General features: G+C 37.1%; 1 protein-coding gene across 2 annotated transcripts in view; it reads left to right on the forward strand.

Moving 5' to 3' along the window:
* The window catches only part of WDR60 (WD repeat domain 60), a 78550-nt gene extending 58241 nt beyond the window's left edge, over positions 1-20309 (forward strand). For both annotated transcript variants that reach the window (XM_027841133.1, XM_027841134.1), the window contains 8 exons: positions 749-862; positions 954-1015; positions 1923-1974; positions 5741-5801; positions 9385-9484; positions 10419-10550; positions 12514-12737; positions 19690-20309. In XM_027841133.1, coding sequence (XP_027696934.1) covers positions 749-862; positions 954-1015; positions 1923-1974; positions 5741-5801; positions 9385-9484; positions 10419-10550; positions 12514-12737; positions 19690-19861 — 917 coding nt within the window. In that variant the 3' untranslated portion in view covers positions 19862-20309. The remainder of the gene's footprint in view (positions 1-748; positions 863-953; positions 1016-1922; positions 1975-5740; positions 5802-9384; positions 9485-10418; positions 10551-12513; positions 12738-19689) is intronic.
* The last annotated feature ends 3318 nt before the right edge of the window (positions 20310-23627 follow it).

Below are 23627 nucleotides of genomic sequence, written 5' to 3' on the forward strand. Positions count from 1 at the left end.
ATGTTTACATTTGTGCGTGGAACATGGATGATGACCCAGCAAAAGAGACTGAGAGGGAACAACCAGAAAAGTCAGAAGAGAATAAAGAAGCAGTGTCATGAAAACTCCAGAGAGGAGAGAGTTTCCAAAGAAGAGGGTGGTTCACATTATAAAATATTATGGAGAGGACAAGAAAGCTAAGAACTGAGAAAAGGCCATTAGATTTGACAGTTAAGGAGGCGGGTCAGAAGGTTAAGTCAGAGTGGGAAAACTAAGAAAAGAAGAGGTTTGGAAAAGCCATTGCGTATAGAAAGAGTTAGTTAGGAAAGAATAAAAGATCCCCATACTGCAGTGAAGGTCAAGTTGAGATTAGATAAATTATATTTGCATTGGATCCAGTAAACATGGTTGTAGGACTTAGATCAGGACGGTTCAGCAGTGTGTGAGCAGGAGTAGATTGGTGGGTGACGGGAATAATTCACGGCTGTAGATTGTACGTGAGTGTTAATATGACAAAGACGAGAGGGATACTAGAGGAGCAGACAGTATGAAGTTGAGTTGGTCAAAAACTGTAAATATCAAGACTGGGAAAGGAGGAAAGTGAAGCCAGAGCATCAAATGTAACCCTTGTAAGGTTTTCATGATGTAAATTTTGACCTTTTTACAGATTTTAGGAATAAATTATTTTCCACTTTTATACTATAATGTGAATGCAGATGTGAAGGTTCAAAAAAGTGCAATGGCTTTTGTTTTGTTTTTAACACAATAGATGGTGTTCTTACTATAGTAAACCACAGAAGTCCTGTTCAGTCAATAGAACCAGTTTCAACATCTGTCTACAGAAAACAGAACTTTGTGCTTTCACCTTTCTCTCATCAAGAAGGTATGTGATTTGTAATTCTCAAATAAACATTAAATACAGTTTTATTTATAAATAATTGATATTTATGTTCCTTTTTTTGGGTTTAAATTAGAAATATCCGGTTTGTCATTCCACATTGCTTCACTGGATGAAAATGGAATTCTTAATATATGGGTGAGTAAACTACATGAAAAAAATTTATACTTGCCTTCGATGAAGAAGGATTTTAGATCATTGAAACGAGCTATTACCTTCTGTGTGTGTGTGTGTGTTTGTGTGTGTGTGTGTTTGTTTTAAAGCCCACAACTTAAAAACATAACCCTAACCCTATTGGTCTTGTTAGGTCTTTCCTTTTCCATAGTACATTTTATGCAACATTCTCTAGGCATTTCCTTGACAAATACTATTTACTCCTCCTTCTCCTTGTCTTCCTCCTCCTTTTCCTCCTCCTGCCGCTATTGCTACTGCTGCTACTACTACTACTATTTAGTATTATATACATTAAAACGTTAAGGTTCCTGAAATTGTAAGCAGCAGAATACATGATCAAAGGCCACGTGAGTTACTGATAAATGATACCAATACAGTATCTGTCTCTGAACTCTGAAATTTTGGGCCTTCATGGTTATGAATAATATGAGACCAATAACAGAAATAAGAAAATATGACTGATGAACAAGGAGGAAAGTTTGAAGTTTCCCTGGTATCTCAAATTGGAAATATCCATCCTAAAGTTGCAAGTCTTTTGGAAATCAGGAATTAAGGATCATCTACATAGAAGTGATAATTGAAGCCATGGAAGTAAATTAGCCTACAGAGGGAGAGAATGTAGAGAGTGAAGAGAACAATAAAGTAGAATGAGTAATAATAATAATAACTGCCATTTATGTAGCACTTTTAGATTTGTAAAGCACTTTATATATGTCAACTCAAGTTAAGAATGTTGTATTGAGTTTAATAATTTTAGTTTTTCTCACAGTGTTTTTGTCACTGTTGAATGTTAGCCAAAGCAACTTGGTATAGTCAGGTTTTGCTTAGATTGTTTTATAGTTATTGTTGATCACGAATTTTCTAATTTTAGGTGGTGGTTGAACTACCAAAAGCGGATTTTGCAGGTTCCCAAAGTGATCTAGGTAACTACAAAATATAAAAGGAAAAAGTATGATTGTGAATGCATAAAAACATTATTTAGTAGTATTTTCCTAAGGTGGGGGAGATCTATACTTTCCAACACTTCTGTTAGACCAGAAAACTACATTTTTTCCTTAATTGAAATTAAAAAAGAATCCTGTGCTTGTAATCTCAAAGCAGGAGTTTCAGAACTTTATTTTTATTTAGAACTTTATTTTCAAACAAATTTTCATGACATTTACTATTTTTAGTTTCCCTAAACAAAAAGTCAAGGCCATTAAATATGTTAGATCAAATATAAAAGTTGTTGCAAAATTTATAAAATTCTAAACAACACAGTAGCTTTTTCTCTCCTTACTTAAAACTACCACCATGGTGAAAATACCATTTATTTGAGTGGTCTAGTTAAAGGTAGTTAGCTAGAGTTCTACTGAATATAGAGTTTGGATTAAATCTTGACTTTTCTAGACAAAGTAAATATGAAATCATTTAGAATCTTAACTAGGAACCTAAAGTAAGAAAGTAACAGTAAACTAAAGCATACTAAAGGATAAAAACTATTATGTTGTCTCAAAGTGATTTTGACCAATACTATCTGCTCGCCATTTCTTAGCTTGTTCTTTACTTTGTGGCTTATAGTTCCAACATGAATCTGAAATAATGAAGCATTCAAGTGCATTTTCAACAAAGGATAAGATTTATAGTAAAAAAATTTCCTAAATTTTGGACTTCATTTCTTCATTTAATCTTATTTCCTTCATGTAAGCATCTAATTATCAATAACAAACTGTAATTTAATAGTAGTGACTTAGATCTGCCAGATATTGCTAGAAAGCACAGTTATCCCTTCCATATCTCAACTTTGCCCATCATGTTTTCGATATATCATGGGTTGGCATAAAAAATTAAATGGGAATTTTTGGGGAGTTTTGCAGAAGCCATGAATAATACACAAAGGCCAGCAGATGGCACAGAAAAAGTTTGGAAATGTAAAAATGCATAAAATGTATGTATAGGATTGTATAATATCAACATATTTTATCTTTTAATACCATAACAATTCAGATATCTTCTCCCGTACAAAGGGAGGGCCAAAAAATTTTACACAGATTTTCCAGATCATAGGGGTACTGTACCTCTAAACCCCTGTGATTGTGGAAGGAATAAGTCTGCTGATAAAGATTACAGATTCTTGATCTGGAGGCTAAAGACATTAGAGAAACAGATGTTATTTTCATTACTGGTAACCACTGAAATCAAGAAGTTTAGAAGTGAATAGTATTAGTAATGCAAAAGCTTAGAATGAACTGAGAGAGAAAGAATGAGCTGGCAGAGAAAGCTAATGGCAGCAATAAGGGGTTTTTTGGTTGTTGTTGGCCATATTGGGGAAAAGAGGAAAGCATCAGGCCAGTGCTTAGGGTAGACAGAACAAGAATCACTGGCAGCAGAGAGGAGGCAGACTTATCTTGTGTTGCTTCTGTTTTCTCTGCCGTGGGTGATGATCTTTGGACTGGAAAGGAGAGAACAAATCTAGTGAGCAGGAAGTTGATACCCAAGGTAGATAAGGAGATAGTAAGAGAGATTACCTAGTTGGCCTTGATGATCAGAGTTAAGTCACCAGGCCCAGGTGAACTTCGTCATAAGTTACTGAAAACATTAATTGATGTGATTGCCATACTCCCATCAGTAGTCTTTGAAAGATCAGGGAGAATGTGAAAGGTGCTACATTCCCAGTTTTCAAAACATGAAGAGAAAAAAGTCTTCACGCTATAAGACAGTGAATTGACTCTGATTCCTAAAAAAATTCTAGAGTATGTTTTTAAAGGAATGGTTAATAAACACCTCATAAAGGAAGTGGTAATCACAGAGCAGGAGAATGACTTTATGACGAGTGGGTCATGCCACACTAATGCTTTTTTATTTTTTTGACAAAGTTGTAAATAAGGAGAATGCTCTACTATTTCTTGTGGAAATGATGGAGAGATGTGGGCTGGATGATATGTAAGATGGGATTCACAACTGATGGAATGGCCAGATCTAAAGAGTAGCCACCAATTAATTGATTAAACTTCTCCAGTGGAGTGCTCTGGTAATCTATTCTTGGCTATATGCAGTTTAACATTTTTATCAGAGATGTAGCTGTGGAAGGGACCTTTGAGATTGTGATAAGAGCAGTATAAGCTTTACATAGGCCAGGTTGGTTTCCCTTTAAGAGGGCAAGGAGGCCATTCTTCGGATTTGGTTGGTCCTTTTGTCTAAGGCTTGAACCGAGGGTGTGCTTTCCTTTGTCAGAACACACTTATGGGCGTCACATTTTAGGATGTAGATAGATAAGCCCAAAGGGTATCCCAGGAAAAGCAACCAGGCTGATGATGGCCCCCACTTTCAGGATCAGCTAGAAGAATTGGAGATGTTCGATCCAAAGAAGAGAAGACTTGGGGTGGGCGGGAGGAGGAACATAATTGTTATCTTCAAGTATTTCATAGACAGTCACCTGGTAAAGATGAATTAGAGCTGTTCTGTTTGGTTTCAGAGTACAGAACCAGGAGCAATGGATGTGGGAGTTACAAAGGGACAAGTTTAGAGTTGATGTGAGGGAATATTTCCTGACAATTATAGCTCTCCAAAAGTGGAATGGAGTGCCCTCAGGAGATAAAAAGGCTTCCCTCATTGTAGGTCCCCAAGCAAAGGCTCGATGACCATTTGTGTGGGGTATGTTGTAGAGAAAAAAAATTTTCAGTGATAGGCTGAGCTTCTGTAAAATAGTAAATAACTTCTATCTCCTTTTCTTTATCTTTTAAACTTTATTTTTAATAATGAATTTAATATTTATATATTTCCTTAATTTCTGAATATAGCTCTATATTCAATCAAGTGTACTTCAGGAATGTTTTACCACTAATTTAAAGCAATATAACAAGATGCAGAATAACTTCATTAAAGCATAAGGAATTTTGATGCTTGATAAATTCTTAAGTTTTGGCAGAGATGTGGTTTGAATTAGTGTGAAAGTAGCTTTTAGATGCCTTAGGTTGTGAAATTGCTGATAAACTATCTGAAGTTTTTTTAATATGATTTATGGTACGAGCATAGTATTCTATAAAGGGATGTTCCACTTCTCCCTTAATGAGGAATAGTGAACACTTTTTTTATCAGGAAAAATCATCATTCTAGACTATTTCTTCATGTAATATTGGTAAAAGGTAATTTAATGAGCTGAAAAAAATAAAGGGGGGAAATTGCTTGGTTAATATTTCCAAGTTAATATCCCATTTTCTTCCACAATCATTTATTAAGAACCTTCGTGCAAAGTGTTGGGGAATAGATCAAGAAACTACAATTAGTATTCCACTTTTAACCTGTAGCTAGGCTCCTACATTGCCCAAGAAAATATTTTACTGAAGGATATTAATTGATAGTCAAATTTGAGATATTACATTGCTTATCTTTTTGTGTTGCATATTAGCAAAGTATATGACAGAATATATACATATATACATAAATACATATGTATTTAATTTCAACAGATATACTAGACCAAAGTACACATTACATCCACATTTTATTAATTATAATTAATAATTGTTATTTAGCCTGATCATAAGTATGGCTCTATGCATACATTTTAATTATATTGATTCCCACTTTGCCATCATTTCCTAACATAAGACATTTAAGTAATAACAAGTGATTTTGGAGTTTTTTTTAAGTTCTTTAGTTACCACTTGTACAAATAGAATAACTTGTTTTTGGTCTACCTATTTTTAGGTTTAATACCAGGAGGAAAGATAAAGCTGGTACACAGCTCTACAATTCAGTTGAATAACAGGTAAGTCATCGATACCATGTTTAATATGCTAAAAATAATATATTTATATTAGGCTCATTAGCCTCCCTTAAAAGCAAGATAGAAATGAGATTTTGCATTTAGAAATGAATACATGATGAATTTTGGCAACCATTATATTATTTGTACTATGAAATGGTTCATTGGTAAGAAGCATATATGCTTAGAAAAATGTCTGAAGGATCAATGACTTTGTTCCTTAGGTCAGGGATCCTTAATCTTTTTTGTGTCATGAACCCCCTTGGCAGTTTGGTTAAGCCTATTAGATCCTTCTCAGAATAGTATTTTTATGTGTATAAAATGAAATACATAATATTGCAAATGGGACCAGTTATATTCCAAGAATTATCAAAATATTAAAAAAAAACAAAACAAAACTTCACAGACTTCACAAAACCAAACTTCCTTCCCTTAGGATAGAGATGCTTTAACTTTTGTAGATCATTGTTATTTGATTTGTATTTTAAATCTGTTTAAAATATGCCATGTCAGGAAATCAAGGATCTGTGATTTTGTTAGTGAGGGAATTCCCTCACCAATGAAGATTGCACCCTGTCTGTAATTTAGTAGATGAGTTTTAGAAATTGCCTGAGGAGGGGCAGGTAGGTGGCACAGTGGATAGAGCTCCGACCTTGGAATCAAGAGGACCTAGGTTCGAGTCCAGCCTCAGACTCTTGTCACTTACTAGCTGTATGACCCTGGGCAAGTCACTGAACCTCGATTGCCTCACCAAAAAGAAAAAGAAAAAAAAAATTGCCCGAGGAATAGAGAGGCTGCTGGCTTTGCCTGTGCTGACACAGTGTCAGAAGAGAGATTGGAATCCAAGCCTTCCTGTCTTTATATCCAGCACTCCACCATGCTGTACGGCCTCAATTTAGATAATAGGATACCAAAGTTAAATCGTCCTTAAATAATTCAGTTTCTGGAAGCAGAATGTAATATTTATGTAAAACTTTTATTAGTCTGGGAGCTATTCCAGAAATAAAAATTCCTCCTTCTGTATGTATAAATCCTTCTTGCTGTATTTAGCTAACTGAAAATTTGAGCAAATTTCATCAGAATTTTATCTTGTTTGTGGCATCTATTTCATGGTATTATATCTTGTAACAGTATCACTTAATATTGTGAAAATAGGAATTAATTTTGATATCTTTATTGTGTTATTTCCCCCCCCCCCAGAAATTAGTTCTGTGGTTATCAAAAACATCAATATTATTGGTGATAATGGACATGCTTATTTTACCCCTTGTCTTATTGGAAAGCCTTCTAACTTATCCCCTTACACAGAATTCTTGCTCTTGGTTTTAAATAAATACTATTTATTATTTTTAGGAAAGATCTATTTATTCCTATACCTTCTACTGCTTTTTTTTAAACAGAAATGAGCATTGCATTTTGTCAAAAGCTTTTCTTGCATCTATTGAAATAATTACTGGATTTTTGTTTGTTTTGTTATTAACACGGTCAGTTATGTTCTTAGTATTCCTAATATCAAACCAGCCCTAAATTTCTGGTATAAATCCAGCCTGGTCAGTGTTGATCTTTGTAATATATTATTGTGCCTCCTTGCTAATATTTTATTAAAAGATGTTTTTATCAGTATTCATTAGAGAAGTTGACCTTCAGTTTTCTTTCTTTATTTTGACTCTCCCTGGCTTAGGAATCAAAATTATATTTGTGACATAGAAGGAATTTCATAGGGTCCCTTGTTTGCCTATTTTTCAAGCAATTTATATAATATTGGAATTAACTGTTCTTTAAATGTTTGGTAGAATGCACTTGTAAATCCATCTGGTCTTGATTTGTCCAGAGAAAGAACTGGTAGAGTCTGAATGCAGTTCAAAGCATACTTTTTTTTACTTCATTTTTCTTGGGTTTTTTTTTTTGTTTGTTTTTTGGTCTGTGTTTTCTTTTACAACATGGCTAATAAGGAAATATATTTTGCATAACTGCACATGTATGATCTATATCAAATTGCTTATGTTCTCAAAGGGGGAGGAGAGGGAGGGAGAAAATTTGAAACTCAAAATTTATAAAAATAAATTTTAAAATTGTTTTTGCATATAATTGGAAAAATATAAAAATTTTGAAAAGAGAAACGAGAAGGTTTGAAACAACTTCTGTGGAGAATGGGATAGCAAATTGATTAGGGAGTAGTAGGATGATTTCCTTGATGCATTGAAAGACCAGTTGAGATTAAAGCACATAAATTTGTGGTGTACCCAGCACTTGGTTCCAGGGACATTTAGTGACTTGCCCAAGGCTATACAGTAGTAAATGTCAGAGGGAGGGTTTGAACCCAAGTCTTCTGACTCCAGAACAAGTGTTCTTTCATATCTATGTTTTTATTTTATTTATTTATTTTTTTTTTGTGAGGCAATTGGGGTTAAGTGACTTGCCCAGAGTCACACAGCTAGTGAGTTTTATGTGTCTGAGGCCTGATTTAACTCAGATCCTCCTGACTCCAGGGTCAGTGCTCTCTCCACTGTGCCACCTAGCTGCCCTCTGTTCTTTCCTGTCTAGTCCAACCTCTTTGACTTTACAGGTGAGAAAAATGAAGCTTAGTGATGTGAAGGGACTTACTTGAGATCATTTAGCTAGTTAGTGACACAGTAGGATCTCGATCCAAGCCCTTTGGTTTTGGGGATTAGAGTTCATTCGTTCATTCATTCATCAACCATTCATTGAGTGCTCATTATATGCCAGGCAATGTGTTAGATGCTGGGAATATAAAGACAAAAAAGAAATAGCCCTAGTACACTGGGCCTGCTTCTTCTGCTATTTCTAAGTTGTTGTTGTTGTTTTTTTTTAAGAAAATAGCGTGGATTGTATTTGGATTTGTAAATTATCTCCAAAGAATAAGTCTTTGAATTTATTATTCCAGTTTGAATCATATGAGTTTAGGTGATTCCTACAGAGAAATATTCAACTAATTGTTCCTGACCTAGGATGCTGTCCATATTTTGTAGTATGTTTTTTTGTTTGTTTTTTTTTTTTAACTTTTGTCTGGTGCCCTTTCAGTTTTTCTCATTACAGAGAAAACCATAGTTAAATGCTAGTCTTCCTTTCAAACATCTCTGAGTCCTGTTATGTGTTAAACAAGTAAGCCACATATGTGGCTTAGGGCAGTCTTCCAGTAGCTGCATCCATTAGGAGGCAAGATCAAGGCTGATGTGCATTTGAATGCAGTGGGCTGTTAGGTCACCATCAGCCACTTTTATTTATCATTTGTTTTATTCTCATAACATTCATGTTGAAGGCAAGTGATATTTTTCCATTTTATAGGTAGAAAAATTGAGTTAGGAACAGGTTAATTGATATGTTAAAGGTCATTATCACATAGTTTTACTTGAATCTGAACTCTTTTAACTCTTCCCCCAGTATTATATCAGATAGCAAATAGGCTAATTTCCATAATGGATAATAAGCAATTTCCTCTACGTAATCTAACTATGAAATAAATGCCTATGCCAAATATTTAATGCCGTGTTAATGCTATTTACATGTCCTTGAGGTTTCTAAAGACAAACTCTATTCACATTGTTTTTCTATTGTATTTTCTTAGCTTTCCCCCTAAAGTTAACACAAGTTTGAGGCCTATGCAGACACTGATTGTTAAGTTTTTGCCTTCAGATCCTAATCGTTACATTATTGGTACAGATAGGGTAAGTAATATTTGAAGTTTCCTTCTGTAACTGATTCCTTTCATTTCCCAGGATTTTCCCAAAATGTCTTTAAAAATCATTCCATGTTTTCAGTGTGAGTCAGTAAATGATTTTCCCTCATAAATTTAATGTGCTGACTATTCCCAGAATAGACCAGGGCTGGATGTATAGACCTAGAATTCATCTGAATAATTCAGGGGTGGGGTGGGGTGGGGAACCTGTGGCCTTGAGGCCTGGAATAGATGATCACTGGGGGCTAATGGGGTCAACGAGTGAGAAGCTTTACAGAGAAAAAAGAAGGGTGCTAAGTCTCTACTTAGTCCAATCTGTCCTCCACAGCTGCCAGAGTGATTTTTTCAAAAGTGCAGGTCTGACTATAGTGACCCCATAAACTCCAGTGAACTCTCCTTTTACTACTAAGATAAATAAAAACTGTCTCTGGCATTTTAAAACTCTTCAAACCCTGTCCCCAGCCTACCTTTCCAGCCTTATTATACATTACTGTCCTCTAGCCTCGCTCTTTCTCATGGAGGACACCCTATCTATCACCTCTACTTCTACAGTCCTCCATGCTTGGCATGTACTTCCACCTCACATCCGCTCCTCAGAATCCTGTTGTACTTGGAGACTAACCTTAAACCCCATTTTCCGCCCGAGGCCTTTCCTATTCTCCCCGCAGCTTTTAACTGCCTCCCTGTTCCCCCCAAAAGTTATATTATATCTGAATTATATAGGCCTGGTGTACGTGCATGTTATCTTCCATGTTAGAATCTAAGCATCTTCATATCGGGAATTATTTACCTTTTTTTAATCGCACAGTGCCTGATGCATGATAGGTTCTAATAAATGCCTTTTGATTGAATGAATGGAATACATTTATCTAAACACTTCTGTCTACTTTAGATATCTGTCATCAATTTCTTCATATTAATAGGGTGTTATAAGTCATGGTGCAAGACATGATTCAAAAGTGTCGCCAAAACTGTTCAAACCCCAACAACGTGAAGAAAGACCAGTGAAAGTTACTGTGATTGACTTTTCACCATTTGGAGAACCAGTGTTTTTGGTATGAAAGTTTTTTTTTTTAATGCATTCTTCCTATTTGATTTTATATTCTGTTTGGGGAGCATGATACTTGTGAAGATTTACTTGTAAAAATATTGCATATGCAAACATTATGCCTATTCTTTAAACAAACGGGATGTTAATAGCTTAGAGTTTTAGGGAAAACAGTGGGATTTTTTTTAAAATTAGTAACTTCTAAGTTAAAAAGCAAAGATCTTATGTCGGTACTTCATTGTGAGAGGGAGAAAGCCCCGAATTCTGGAAGGCTGTGGTAGACCAGGGTCAGTTTCGACAGGCTTTACCGAGCTGCCACGGGCCAGGAGTGTGTGCTGGGTGATTGTAAATCATACGCACGCCAGCCAAAAGGTACTTTTGTCATCAGAAGGCTGGGTATCAGACACTTACTTCTTTTTAGTTCATGAAAGCCACCTCCCAAGGCTCGGAGTGATAGAGATTTACATTGGCAGATGAAATCACAGATCTTTATAGTTTTAGAGTACACTGTATAATTAAATGTGCAGGGTCATGTTCTGTGAAATCTCCCCATGATCATCTCTTGCAAAACAGAGAAATTGCCTTTTGATTGTCTCCTCCTCCTTTAGCTTTGCACCACTTGTAATGTCTTAATTACATTTGTAGTTTAAACTAGCCTACTGAATTGAAATGAATAGCAGCTCATGCTTTTCTGTATTCCTCCTGCCCATTTTAATCCTTTCCCCCAATTTTGCTACTCATTTACAAGAAGCACGGACTAAGGAATATACAGATTGGGTGACTAGGATCTTTCTCCATCCTAGCATGAACCTATAATCACTGCAAGTAGGGTGTTGGTGTATTAATAATGGTTTTTGCCCTTGAAGATAAAACAAACAAGTACCTCATTAAGTAAAGCCTTCCTTGCTCAGCACCTTTTTATGTGTGCCCCTCAAAATCTGAAACCTGCAGTTTAGAGAATTTCAAAGATCATGTGTCCAAGGAGAATAATTGAAAAGGTAATCATAATGATGGTTTTCTGATACTCTTGTTCCTGTTTAATCAAAATATGAATTGTTAATAATAATATGGTTCTCCTTTTCAATTAAATTCAGATTTATTTTATTATTGCTATTGTGATTACCACTAGGGTAGAACAACCTAGGCTCAGTAGGAAAAAATCAGAGCCAATTTTTTTTTTTTTGCTTGAAGAAGTGTCCTAATTTTATTCATAATTACCTGTCAGTGTACGTGGCAAGCCATATTCTGCAAAGGTTATAAATTTTTAAAAAATGCATTCCAAAAAACATTAAGAAAAAGCAATGAGATTTTTTTTTTGGAGATTACATGAGAACTATAGCGGTGTTAAAACAGTTTTCGTTCAACCTTAGCTGTTAAATGATAAATGAGATCACCAATCTGCTTCAGTTTTTGAATTAAAATTAAAATTGTTGTTGAATTGTTGAATTCCTAAATTTTGTCAATATTCAATAGCTTAGCTTTTCCGGATTTTTGCCTCTTGTTTTCTAAATGTTAGATATGTATGTAGATTTGGTTTTAGCCATTGTATATATTCTCCCGTGGGAAATGACTTTTTGAAAATAAAATGAGTGAAATCAGTTACACATTTTTTTCAAGGAGCATTTAATTCATGTTATATTGGCCAAAAGAAGTCAACTCCTCAGTTTAGGCTATCATTTAGAAGTGTGAGTGTTGATAAGTTAGTGGATTTTGCTTCTATGAAAATTTTCACTTAGGTCATATAAGTAGTAAATGGGTAGAACAGATGTATAATACTATAAAAATAGTTGGCTATTCTTTTGTATCCAAAGGCAACCTTGGTAGCCTATATGTTAGTAGCTGATATTTCAACTTTTATTAATAATTAACATTTATTTTAACTGTAGAATTTGCCATACCTCTCAACAGTATCATTTTTATGAGTTGTTTATTTTTGGTTAGCCTATTTATGTTTTTCTTCTGTGTTACAGGCTGGCTGTTCAGATGGAAGCATTAGATTACATCAACTAAATTCTGAGTATCCAGTTTGTCAGTGGAATAACAGTACCAATGGCCAGGCAATTATCTCCTTGAAGTGGGCACAGACAAGACCTGCTGTGTTTTTGGTCCAGGATGACATATCCAACATTTACATTTGGGACCTGTTAGAAAATGATCTCGGACCTGTAGCCAAACAACTTATCTCTCCAGATAAGTAAGTCAGATAAAATTTATAATGAACTGTCAGAAGCGTTTCTTTGATAAAGTCTTTGATGGTCAGTCTTTGAGCCTTTGATTTTTCCTTCTCTTTTTCAGTTGATATGTGAGACCACTAGGCCACATCAGAATGTTATGGATTCTGAAAGACTGCCTGTATTTACTTATATATCATACCCTACAACTTTCTTCCACCTCTTTTAAAAAATTAATTATTGTTCACATTTGGTTAAATTCAGGTTATTTGGATATTAGACTTATACTTAATACCCAAGAATTGAAGTAAGTGCACCTGAGGGCAAAATCAGTTTAAGAACATAAATTAAATTTAAGCTTTTGAGGAATTTATAAGCATATGTTGTTCCGAGTTATTTGGTGGGTATGGGATTTAGAGGTAGAGACACACCAGACTTCTCTGGTTATTCCACAGTCTGACTAGCTTCCCTTATAATAGGTTCCTTGGATAAAGGGATTCAAGATAAAAACAAAAAAGATAAAGAATCTGAGGAGACACAAGAGAGTCACTTGTGAGGCTGGAGTGGGGGCACAAGATGTACACAAATAAGGAAATACAAGGTAACTCAGGGATGGAGTGAATGTGGACAATGAGGGTAGTCAGGAAGAGCTTCACAGAGGAGGGGGTGCCAGAGGTGAGCCCTAAGAGAAGCCCCAAATTCTCAAAGGCAGAGGGACGAGGTAGTATACACAACGCATAAGAAATGGGGAAAAGCCCAGAAATAGGAGAGGGTATGTTGAATGAAAGGAAAGGCAAGTTTGGACTGGAACACAAAATAGGGGAAGGAAAAATATGAAATGTCTGGAAAGGCAAGTTGTAGCCATATTGTAAAGAGCTTTAATTGGAAGGCTGAGAAGGTTGTATTTTATCCTAAAGGCAAGAGGAGTCACTGAAAATGTTTAATAGAGTAGTGACATGGGCAGACCTGTATCTTAGGGATACTAATATAATAGTTGTGTGGAAGATGGATTGGAGAGGGGACAGAATAGAAATAGAGAAACCAATTAGGAGGCTATTCTAATGAGAGATGATGAGGGCCTGAAGTAAGGTAATGGCATGATTGTCTGAAAGGGGAAAAAGAGATGCAAAAAAGGCAGTAGCTTGAGATGGGGTAGCATGGTTAAATGAACATTTATTAAATATGGGGGAGATCTGGACATGTTTATAGGCATAGGGAAAGGAGTCAGTAGATAAGATTAGAGATGTGAGAAAAGGAAAATGGTTAAAGACAAAATCTCCTATAAGAGAAGGTTGAGGATCCAAGGCACAGCATCTCCTCTTCCATAGAGACTGGCATAAAGGAGGAGAGACTTGGGGAATGACATAGAAGGGCTTGATCATATTGAATAGACTCCGTTTTCTTAGTAAAATAGTTGTGTAAAGAGGAGGAGAGTGAAGGTGATGGCAAAGGGGCCTTAAGGAAAGAAGAGTTGGCAACAGCCACTGTGGGAGATATGATAGAGTCAGGCAGCATCTACCAAGCTAAATTGTTCACCTTTATTCACACACGTCTTGTTCTTAATTCCTGTGTGCCTTTTCTAATACTACTTATTACTCATGCAATTCCACCCCACCCTTTCAACCTATTGACATCCTTCAAGCTGTAAATAAGTGTTCTTCAAGAACGAAAGAACAGACAGCAACCTCTGTGAGTAGAGAAGGAGCAGCCCACTAGGGACGAAACTTCCAGTTGGGCAACCCAGCTTCCTTTCTTCCTTTCTTCCAGCTCCAAATCTTTCTTTCTTTCTTTCTTTCTTCCTTTCTTCCTTTCTTCCTTCCTTCCTTCCTTTCTTTCCTTTCCTTCCTTTCTTTCTTTTTATTTTTTTCTTTTCTTTCTTCTCTATCCACATAGGGTATCATAGCCTTACCTGCCTGGGCTCTGCCCAAAGGAAATGTAAATTTTAATCTCTAAACCTTTTTTTGTTTTGTTTTGTTTTCCCTCAAAGACTAGCTTTAACCCCAAATCACTCTGGTCCTAGACCACTCTCTACTTGGTCACTGTTTGGGCCCTGATTGACTCAGAATGAATGTAAATAACAATTGTTTCTGTTTTGACCAGAAACCTGAGGGTCTTCCCCTCCCAGATCTGTTTTTTTTTTCTTAAGAGGCCATTCTTTGCCTCATTTTTTTTTTATTAAGCCTTAATCACTGAATGGGCACTGCCTCAGTCAAACTGAAGCTTGTTAAGGACCTTAGCTTGAAAAAAGCCAAGGTCCCCCACTGCATCGTGGGCCATCTCCAGTTGTCCTGATCCATATCTGGCCGCTGGACCCAGATGGCTCCAGAAGAGAAAGTGAGATTTTGCACCGTCTTCCCTCACTTATCCAATTCACTTGCATGTCCTGTTATCACCTCCCTGGTGTCATGGTCCTCTTCAAGAGCAAAGGACAGACAGCAGGAACAGAAAGTCTTCTGCCTGAAAACCTGTAGCATTTGATTTGCACTATATTTGTATCACTTACAGCATCATAGGATCATAGATTTGGAGCTGGAAGGAACCTTAGAATCCATCGAGTCTAACCCCATTTTACAGAGGAGGAAACTGAGGCCCAGAAAAGGGAAGTGGCTTGCCCATGGTCACACAAGCTAGTAAGTGGAGAGCTGGAATTTGAACTTGGGTCCTTTACCTCCAGATCTAGCACACTTTCTGAGGGAGAGAGGAACAGCAGATCACAACAGTATAAATATTTTTCTCCCCTCTATCATGACTTAATCCTTCAATGCCTGAGGATAATTTTAATCTAGATTTTAACTCCTCCTTTGGGGCAGAGACTCAGTCTATCCAACTTGTTCAGTTCAGCAAGCATTTATTAGCATCTCCCATTTTTAAGGCACCAGACCACATGCTGAAACAAAACTGCTTCTGCTCCCAGGCATTATATATGGGAATATACTGTATACACATCTCTAAGATTATATGTGCTAAATTAAGAAGGGAGAAAGCTTTAGCCACTGGGAAAACTACACCAAGTCGAAGGCAACAGAGCTGTAAAGTGCAGAATCTTGAAGGACATTTTCATTCTAAGCTAATTCATTTCTGTTTTAGGCTAATCTTGGGCAAGTAAGTCAGTTACCTTTGGTTTACTTTTCTTATCTGTAGGACCTAGAGAAGAATAAAGAGAATTACTGTGTTCTCTCCATACCCACACAGGTTAGGCCACCTTTCTTTAGCCTTTCTCTCATACTACTTTTCTCTAACAATGCTAGGAGGAAGGAGGAGGGATTTCAGAGCTCACCAGAGATCTTATACCTTCTCATGCAATTTTCAGGTTTTCAAACTAGGAACTCCTGTACCAGGGAGTACTTTGTCTAGGTTGGTGGATCTGTTCCTTTGAATATTATTTTTCTTTTTAATATGCAAACCTGCCTTTTGATATGAAGGAATACAGAAACCAATCTGCATAATGCAAATTTACATAAAGCAAAAACTAATTTATGAAGTTCATCTGTAAAACTATTTTTATCCTTGCATAATGAGTAAGGAAACATCTTCTATAAACGGTTTAATATTACAGTTATGCATTGTGTTTGAACCTGCATTATCTAGTTTTAAATCATTATTTATTTTTATTTGAGGTAGATTTTTCAAGGTTATGTGCAAGGTATAGTAGAAAGAGGTCCGGCCTGAATTTGGTTTGATTTCTGGCTCCACAACTTACTACCTGAGATGCTTCCCTTCTCGGGGCCAATGTTTCCTGATATATAGAATCAGGGAAGTTGACCTCCAAGGTCCCTTCAGCTCCAAATCTATGATCCTATGAGTTAAAGAAAAGGCAGAGGTGATAAGGGATGTCCATGCCAAACACAATTTATACTTGTGAGTGGAGGCAGGAGATGGAGAGGAACAGATAGTAATCCAATTTGGTAGGAATGTAGAGTGTCAGCCAACAACAATAACAACAGCAGCTAAAATAATAGTTAACATTTATATAGTGCTTACTAGGTTCCAGGCACTGTGTTAAGCAGTTTACAAATATTATCTTATTTGATCCTCAAAACAACCCTGTGAGGTAGGTACTATTCTTCTTCTTCTTCTTCTTCTTCTCCTTATTATTATTATTATTATTATTATCCACATTTTACAGTTAAGGAAATTGAGGCAAACAGAGGTCAAGTGACTTGACCAAGGTCAAACAACTAGTAAGTGTCTTCGGCTGAATTTGAACTCAGGCCTTCTTCATTCCAGGCCCAGTGCTTTGTCTGCTGTGCCACCTAGCTGCTTCAGTCAATAAATATTTTTTAAGCCCTAGGCACTGTGCTAAGTTCTGGGGATGCCAAAGGAGGCCAACTGCCCTTAAGGAGCTTCCAGTCTCTTGGGGGAGATAATATGCAAACAACTATGGACAAATAAGTCATATACAAGACAAATAGGAAGTAATCATCAGAGGGAACACACTAGAATGACAAGGGATTGGGAAAAGGCTTCCAGTAATAGGAGTAGGTAGAATTTTTGTTGGGCTTTAAGGAAGACCAGGAAAGCCTTGAAACAGAGATGAGGAAGGAGAGCATTCCTTACATGTGGGACAGCTGGTAGAAGTTCCTGGAGTCATTGGATTAAAGAACACATGGCAGGGGAGGGTTGTAAGATGTTGGGGGGACTAGGTTATGAAGGGCATTGAATGCCAAACAGAGGGCATTTGAACCTTTATTTGAACCTAGAGGTGATAGGAAGCCACTGGAGTTTATTCATAGAGAGGTGACATGATAGGACCTGTGCTTTAGGAAAATAATTTTGACAGCTAAGTGTGGGATGAACTGGAGTGAGGAAGGACTTGTGGCAGGCAGATTGACCAGCAGCCAATTGCAATAGGCCAGGCATGAGGAGATGAAAACCTGCGCCAGGGTCATGGACCTATCAGAGGGGAGAAGGGAGCTTATTTGAGAGCTGTTACAAAAGCAAAGTCGACAAGCTTTAGCAATAGATTGGATATGGGGAGCAGGGTGAGAGAGAGACAGAAGTTGAGGATGACAAGTGGATTGAAAGTCTGGGGGACTGGAAGGGTGGTGGTGCATTCTAAAGTAATAGAGAAGTTTGGAAAAGGGGAAGTGTTTGGGGGAAAAGATGAGTTCAGTTTTGAACATGTTGAGTTTAAGACATCTAGAAGACTTGCAGTTAAAGAATATCCAATAAGCAGTTGGAAATTTTAGCAGAGAGGTTAGAGTTAGATAAATAGGTTTGACAGTCGTCATCATAACATGGTAATTGAATCCAGGGGAGCTGATGAGATCATCAAGCAAAGTAATATAACGTAATATAAAGGGAGAAGAGGACCCAGTGCAGGGCCTTGTGGGACACCCATGATTAGCAGGCATGACTTGAATGAAGATCCAGCAAAGGAGACTGAGGAAGGGGAGCAATGTGTAATAATGTTGGATAGATTATGGGGAGCACTAAATGCCAGGTTACAGAAATTCTATTTTATCTTAGAGACAACAGGGAGCCACTGAGGATATTTGAGGAGGGGAATGATTTGGTCACACCTTACTTAACCTCAGCATGACATTTTGGCAGTTGGATGGATGAAAGGATGAGTTGGAAAGAGGAGAGATTGGAAATAGGGAAATCAGTGAGGAAGCCATTACAGTAATCAAGGTGAAAAATCACGACCAGAGTAGTGGTTGTGGGAATGGAAAGTGGGAGAAATGCTGTGGAAGTGGAATCAACTGGATCTGGCATCTGTGATTGGATAATGTGTGTCTGGAGACAAGAGGTGAAGAATCATAAGATCAAAGCAGCATAGATTTAGAGCTTCATTTTACAGATGAGGAAACCAAAGCCCCAAGAGGATGAATGACTTGCCCAAGGTCACAGGGACTAATGAGTATTTGGACCCAGGTTTTTTGATTCCAGATTCAGTATTCTACTCCTGTGTTGTGAATCTGGCAGGGTAGTAGTACCCTCAGCAAAAATAGAGACGTGAGGAGGAGATGAATGTTTGGTTGGTGGTGGTGGTGGAGCTGAATTGCTGTTTGGACATGTTAAATTTGAAGTACTAATAGAATAGCCAGATGACAGAGATATGGGATTAGAGTTCTCTGTAGCTCCTCAAAATAATCACTTCAGTAAACACTTGACTAAATTATTGAATGGATGAATTAATGGTTTCCAGCTCCTGGGATGGTTTCAAAATGGAATACAGCCAAACTGCTCCCATTTCTCAGAAGCCTGGAAATCCAGAGACTCACCTGGCATATAATTCCTTCCAGGCTGGCAAAAGAATGTAATGCTTCTAAAACGGTGCCTTCCTAATTGGTTATTCTTCTTGAGCTTTCCCCAGTGCAGTCCATTCCACTCTGTTGCCAGAGTGATTTCCCAAAAGCACATGTCTAAACACACCCCGAACTCCTTTTCCACCTTTATTTCCATTGCTCTTTCACGGTTTCTCTCACAGAACATTCCATTTCCTCTCCCTTTCCCTTTGCACTGGCTGACCCCAGGCCTAGAGTATTCACCTTTCTCACCTGAACCTCTTAGTATCCTTTATTTCTGCAAAATTCAGCTCCAGCTGCACTTGCCACATGACGCCTTTCCTGATTCCTCTCAGACTACTTTATATTTATTTTGTATGTATTTATATGTACATATTATTTCCCCCAGTAAACTGTAAGCTCTTTGAGGACCAAGGACCATTTCATTTTTTACCTACTTTGTAACCCCAGCATCTAGTGCAATGCCTAGCACATAGTAGGTGCTTAATAAATGCTTGATTTAGTGATTGATTATACCCTTTGTTGGTCTGAGAGCTGACCATAGAGCACTCATTCTTACCTGCTTGAACATTAATCCAGAGTTGTTGGGTTTTTTTGAATTTTCTATTTTGCTCCTTGGTTTGGAAGTCAGAAAGGTATCACAGAAATGGAAAGAAAACAAACAAGGGGTGTTGTGTGTCTCCTCATAATTGATCTGGCTGCAAATAAATGCTTTCTTTTTTAGGCTGATAATTGCAACAGTCATGGGTGATCCAGAAAAGACAAACAGATTCCTTGGTCTGGCACTAGCCAAAACATCTGGGATGATTGAAATTCAGTACCTGAAGAAGAAATGGGCGTCACCCAAGAAAGAAGAGCAAAAGAGACTGCGTTTGCTTTTGCAGGATGCCCTCTAGAAACAGAAAAATAGTTTTCTAAGAGATTCATAAAAAAAGAACATTACCCAGAGAATTTTCATTCAATGATTAAAAATGCATTAGGTGTTATTAAGAGGTGTATACTTTAATAGCTACTACATCTATGTATACGTATATTTGTATATATAGAATATATATGTTCTGTATATAATTAATTTTACTATTTACTTCAGTGTTTCTACTAAAATCAATATTTTTAAACAAAAAGAAGTGATACTTTCATATCTATTGAACTAAAAAGGAAATACACATTATAGTCACTCCCAATGTATTGTTTATGGAGGATCTTTATATATATTTTTTTCAGAATAACTCTAAAATACAACCATCAGATTTATTACTGGCATTTAAATCACCCACCACGAGATGAATTTTAATGGACTGTTTTCTTATTCACACAAAAATATCTATGCCTGTCCAAATTAAAAGCAGTTTCAATGTTGAACATTTCTTTGCTAGTTGTTTTTTTTTCTCAAAAACTCCTTCTGCGTCATTTTTGGGTACCATTTTAGCAACGTTTATCCAGTCTTACAATATTAAATACCCTGTTAAAAAGATAATTTAAAGTAGAGGAAACCTGAAAGTGATAGACTTTTCCAGTGTTGGAACTGGAGGAAGGGAGTTTAGAGATTATGTAGTTTAATTCTTTCACTTGACAGATGAGGGAATAGGCCCAGCAAAACTTGCTGAAGTTTATGTAATCAACCAAGTAGAATCCTGATTCTCAGCCCATTGCTTCTTCTATTACATCAGGCTAACAGTTCTACCAATTCACATGAACAAGTGGACTTTTAGGAGCATTTTTTTTCTCCCTTCACGGATTGTTTAAAAAGGTACATATGGCCCATTAGAGACATTGAAACTCTTGTTTCTGTGAAGAATAATTCAATTCAACAAGCAAAGTAGATAAAAATCTACTCTATAGACAATTCATATGGGAGTTATCGTTATTAATACCGACCTTGACAAGATGAAGCCAGAGAATCATCTGTTTGGAATGGAACCTTGCAATCATCTAGTCTAACTTTTCCTGAATTCAGAAATCCTTTCTACAGCTCTGACATGGTCTTCCATTTTCTCCCTAAACATTTTCAGTGATGACTAGACTAGTTCCTCCCTTCGTAAGAGTTTCGTTATTGTATCACACAAAATATTAGAATAATTACATTGAATTGTTACATTGAGCTAAATATCTACCTTACTGTACGGCATCATGAACCTGTTGCCCTCTGTAGGTTTTTAAATATTTGAAGACACCTACCATGCATCTTTTAAGTCTTCCCTTCTCTAAACACCACAGTTTCTTCTTTCATTATTTGTGTAGCATGGTTTCCATATCATTCATGACACTAGTTACTCTTCTTTGGACACAATGTAGTTTGTTAGTTCTTCTCTAAGATGTGGTACTACTGATAGAACACATATTCCATATGTAATTTGAGTATTAATGAGACTATACTTCCCTGGATCAGGACATGTAGTTCAAGCTAATATTTTTTTCTCTTTTGTTGATGTCTTTTGTTCTTATATCACCTTCATTTTTCAATATATCCTTCTTTCCTCTGCAACCCAACCCTTATAACTAGAGTGCCTTCCCTGGACTGCCCCACTTCCCTCAGTACTCAGATTCCCTTGGGGAATAACTACCCTAGGTTTTGAGGTACTCTCTGGGTCTACACTTCTAAAACTATATAATTCACAAGCCCCCAGCAGTGGGCTTACCTTTAATAGTCAGCCAGACAATAAAATTAGCTTTTTAAAGCAAGGTGTTTATCAAAACAGCATAGTAAAAAGCAGTAGCTACAAAGCATTCCTCCCATAAACCCACAGTGCACTGTTCCACAAATGTACAGTGTCAGTGGTAAGAGTGAGTTCATACATTAGAGAGGTACACAGATGGAATCCAGGTGGCCAGGGTGACTCACAACCCCTAGTACTCTAGAACCACAAATGTTTTCTTGGCATGTCCTAGCTGCTTCCTGCTGGAGACATTACTCCATTTGTTTCCCTGGGCTTCCCACTGTATTCCACAGGTGCACCTCCTGGACTTGAGTCTGTCTTAGGAGCAACATCTCCTATTGGTCCCCACTGAAAGATGCCATGGTTGATGAGATTGGGGAGGGAGGGGAATTCTCTCCTTCCCAGGTTCCCCTTCCTTCCTCCCTCAACCTATCCCTTTCCCCTCCCACGAGGCATAAAGGAAAATATAAGCGATTTCTCAGCTATCAGGGATAACTAATTCCCTTTGTGGGTATGTCTGCAGAGCTGGCTCATTTGCTTTTTAAAGACAATTAGAGGTGGTGTTGATCTAGTTGACAGAGGAAATTCATACCTCTTAAAGGAGTAATGAAGTATAAAGTTTTGGTTTCTTTATATACTTCCTTTACAAGTTGTGAATTGACTCTCTATTTCTAACCCCTTAAAATCTGTGAATGAGCAGCTCAGAGTGTGAACTACTCAAAGTTTCACGCTTTACACCCTTTACACCCTTTTACTCAAGGTGTCAGTACAACCAAGTTTGAAACATTTCATTAAGTCTTTGTTGCCTGCTCATTCAGTACTTTCATTATGTGAGCGCAATTAGGGTTGATCAAGGATTCCTTAATCAGCCCTGCTGTTTATGGCAAAGAATTAAAAAAAAATACTTCTGCACAACAGGCATATATATAAAAGCTAACAATATATATTGTATTCTCCTTCCATAATCTCCCCCCACAGCAGAGAGGGGATGGCAGGAAGTAACCTGTGGCCAAATTTGATCATCATGATTATACAACATTAGCATTCAGTTTTAGTGTTTTGTTCTTCTCATTTACATTGGGTTTTTTCTTTTTTTAAAATTAATAAATTTGTTTTTAGTTTTCGACATTTACTTCCATAAGATTTTGAGTTCCAAATTTTCACCCCATCTTGCCCCTCCCCCTACCCCAAGATGGCATGCATTATGAATACCCCTTCCCCTAGTCTGCTTTCCCTGCTATCTCTACCCCCTTCTCCTTCTATTTTCCTGTAGGGCAGGATAGATTTCTGTACCCCATTTCCTGTATTTATTATTTCCCAGTTGCATGTGAAAACATTTTTTTTTAAACGTGTTTTTAAAATTTTGGGTTCCAAATTTTCTCCCTTCCTCCCTCCACGCCCACCTTCATTGAAAAGGCAAGCAACTCAATATAGGCTATACATGTGCAGTTATGCAAAACACTTCCATAGCAGACATGCTGTGAAAAACTAACTCTATTTCCCTTAATCCTATCCCGCCCCCCCATTCTATTCTTTCTTTTGACCCTGTCCCTCCTCAGAAGTATTTGCTTCTGATTACCCCCTTTCCCAATCTGCCCTCCTGTCTATCATCCCCCTACTCTCTTGTCCCCTTCCCCTCCTATTTTCCTGTAGGGTAAGACAGATTTCCATACCCAATTGAGTGTGTATGTCTTTCCCTCCTTAAGTCAAATCCTATGAGAATAAGATTCACTCATTCCCTCTCACCTTCCCCCGTGTCCCCTCCACTGTAAAAACCTTTTCTTTTCTGTTTTTTTTTTGTGACATAATTTACCCCGTTCTACCTTGCCATTTTTCCTTCTCCTAGTATAATCCTCTCTCACCCCTTAATTGTATTCTCCAGATATGACCCCTTCATCTTCAACTCACCCTGTGCCCTCTATCTATCTGTCTATCTATCTATCTATCTATCTATCCATCTATCTATCTATCTATCTATCTGTCTATCTATCTATCTACATATAAT

Source organism: Vombatus ursinus, unplaced genomic scaffold, assembly GCF_900497805.2.
Source record: "Vombatus ursinus unplaced genomic scaffold, bare-nosed wombat genome assembly UNPS02014852.1, whole genome shotgun sequence".
Classification (NCBI taxonomy): domain Eukaryota; kingdom Metazoa; phylum Chordata; class Mammalia; order Diprotodontia; family Vombatidae; genus Vombatus; species Vombatus ursinus.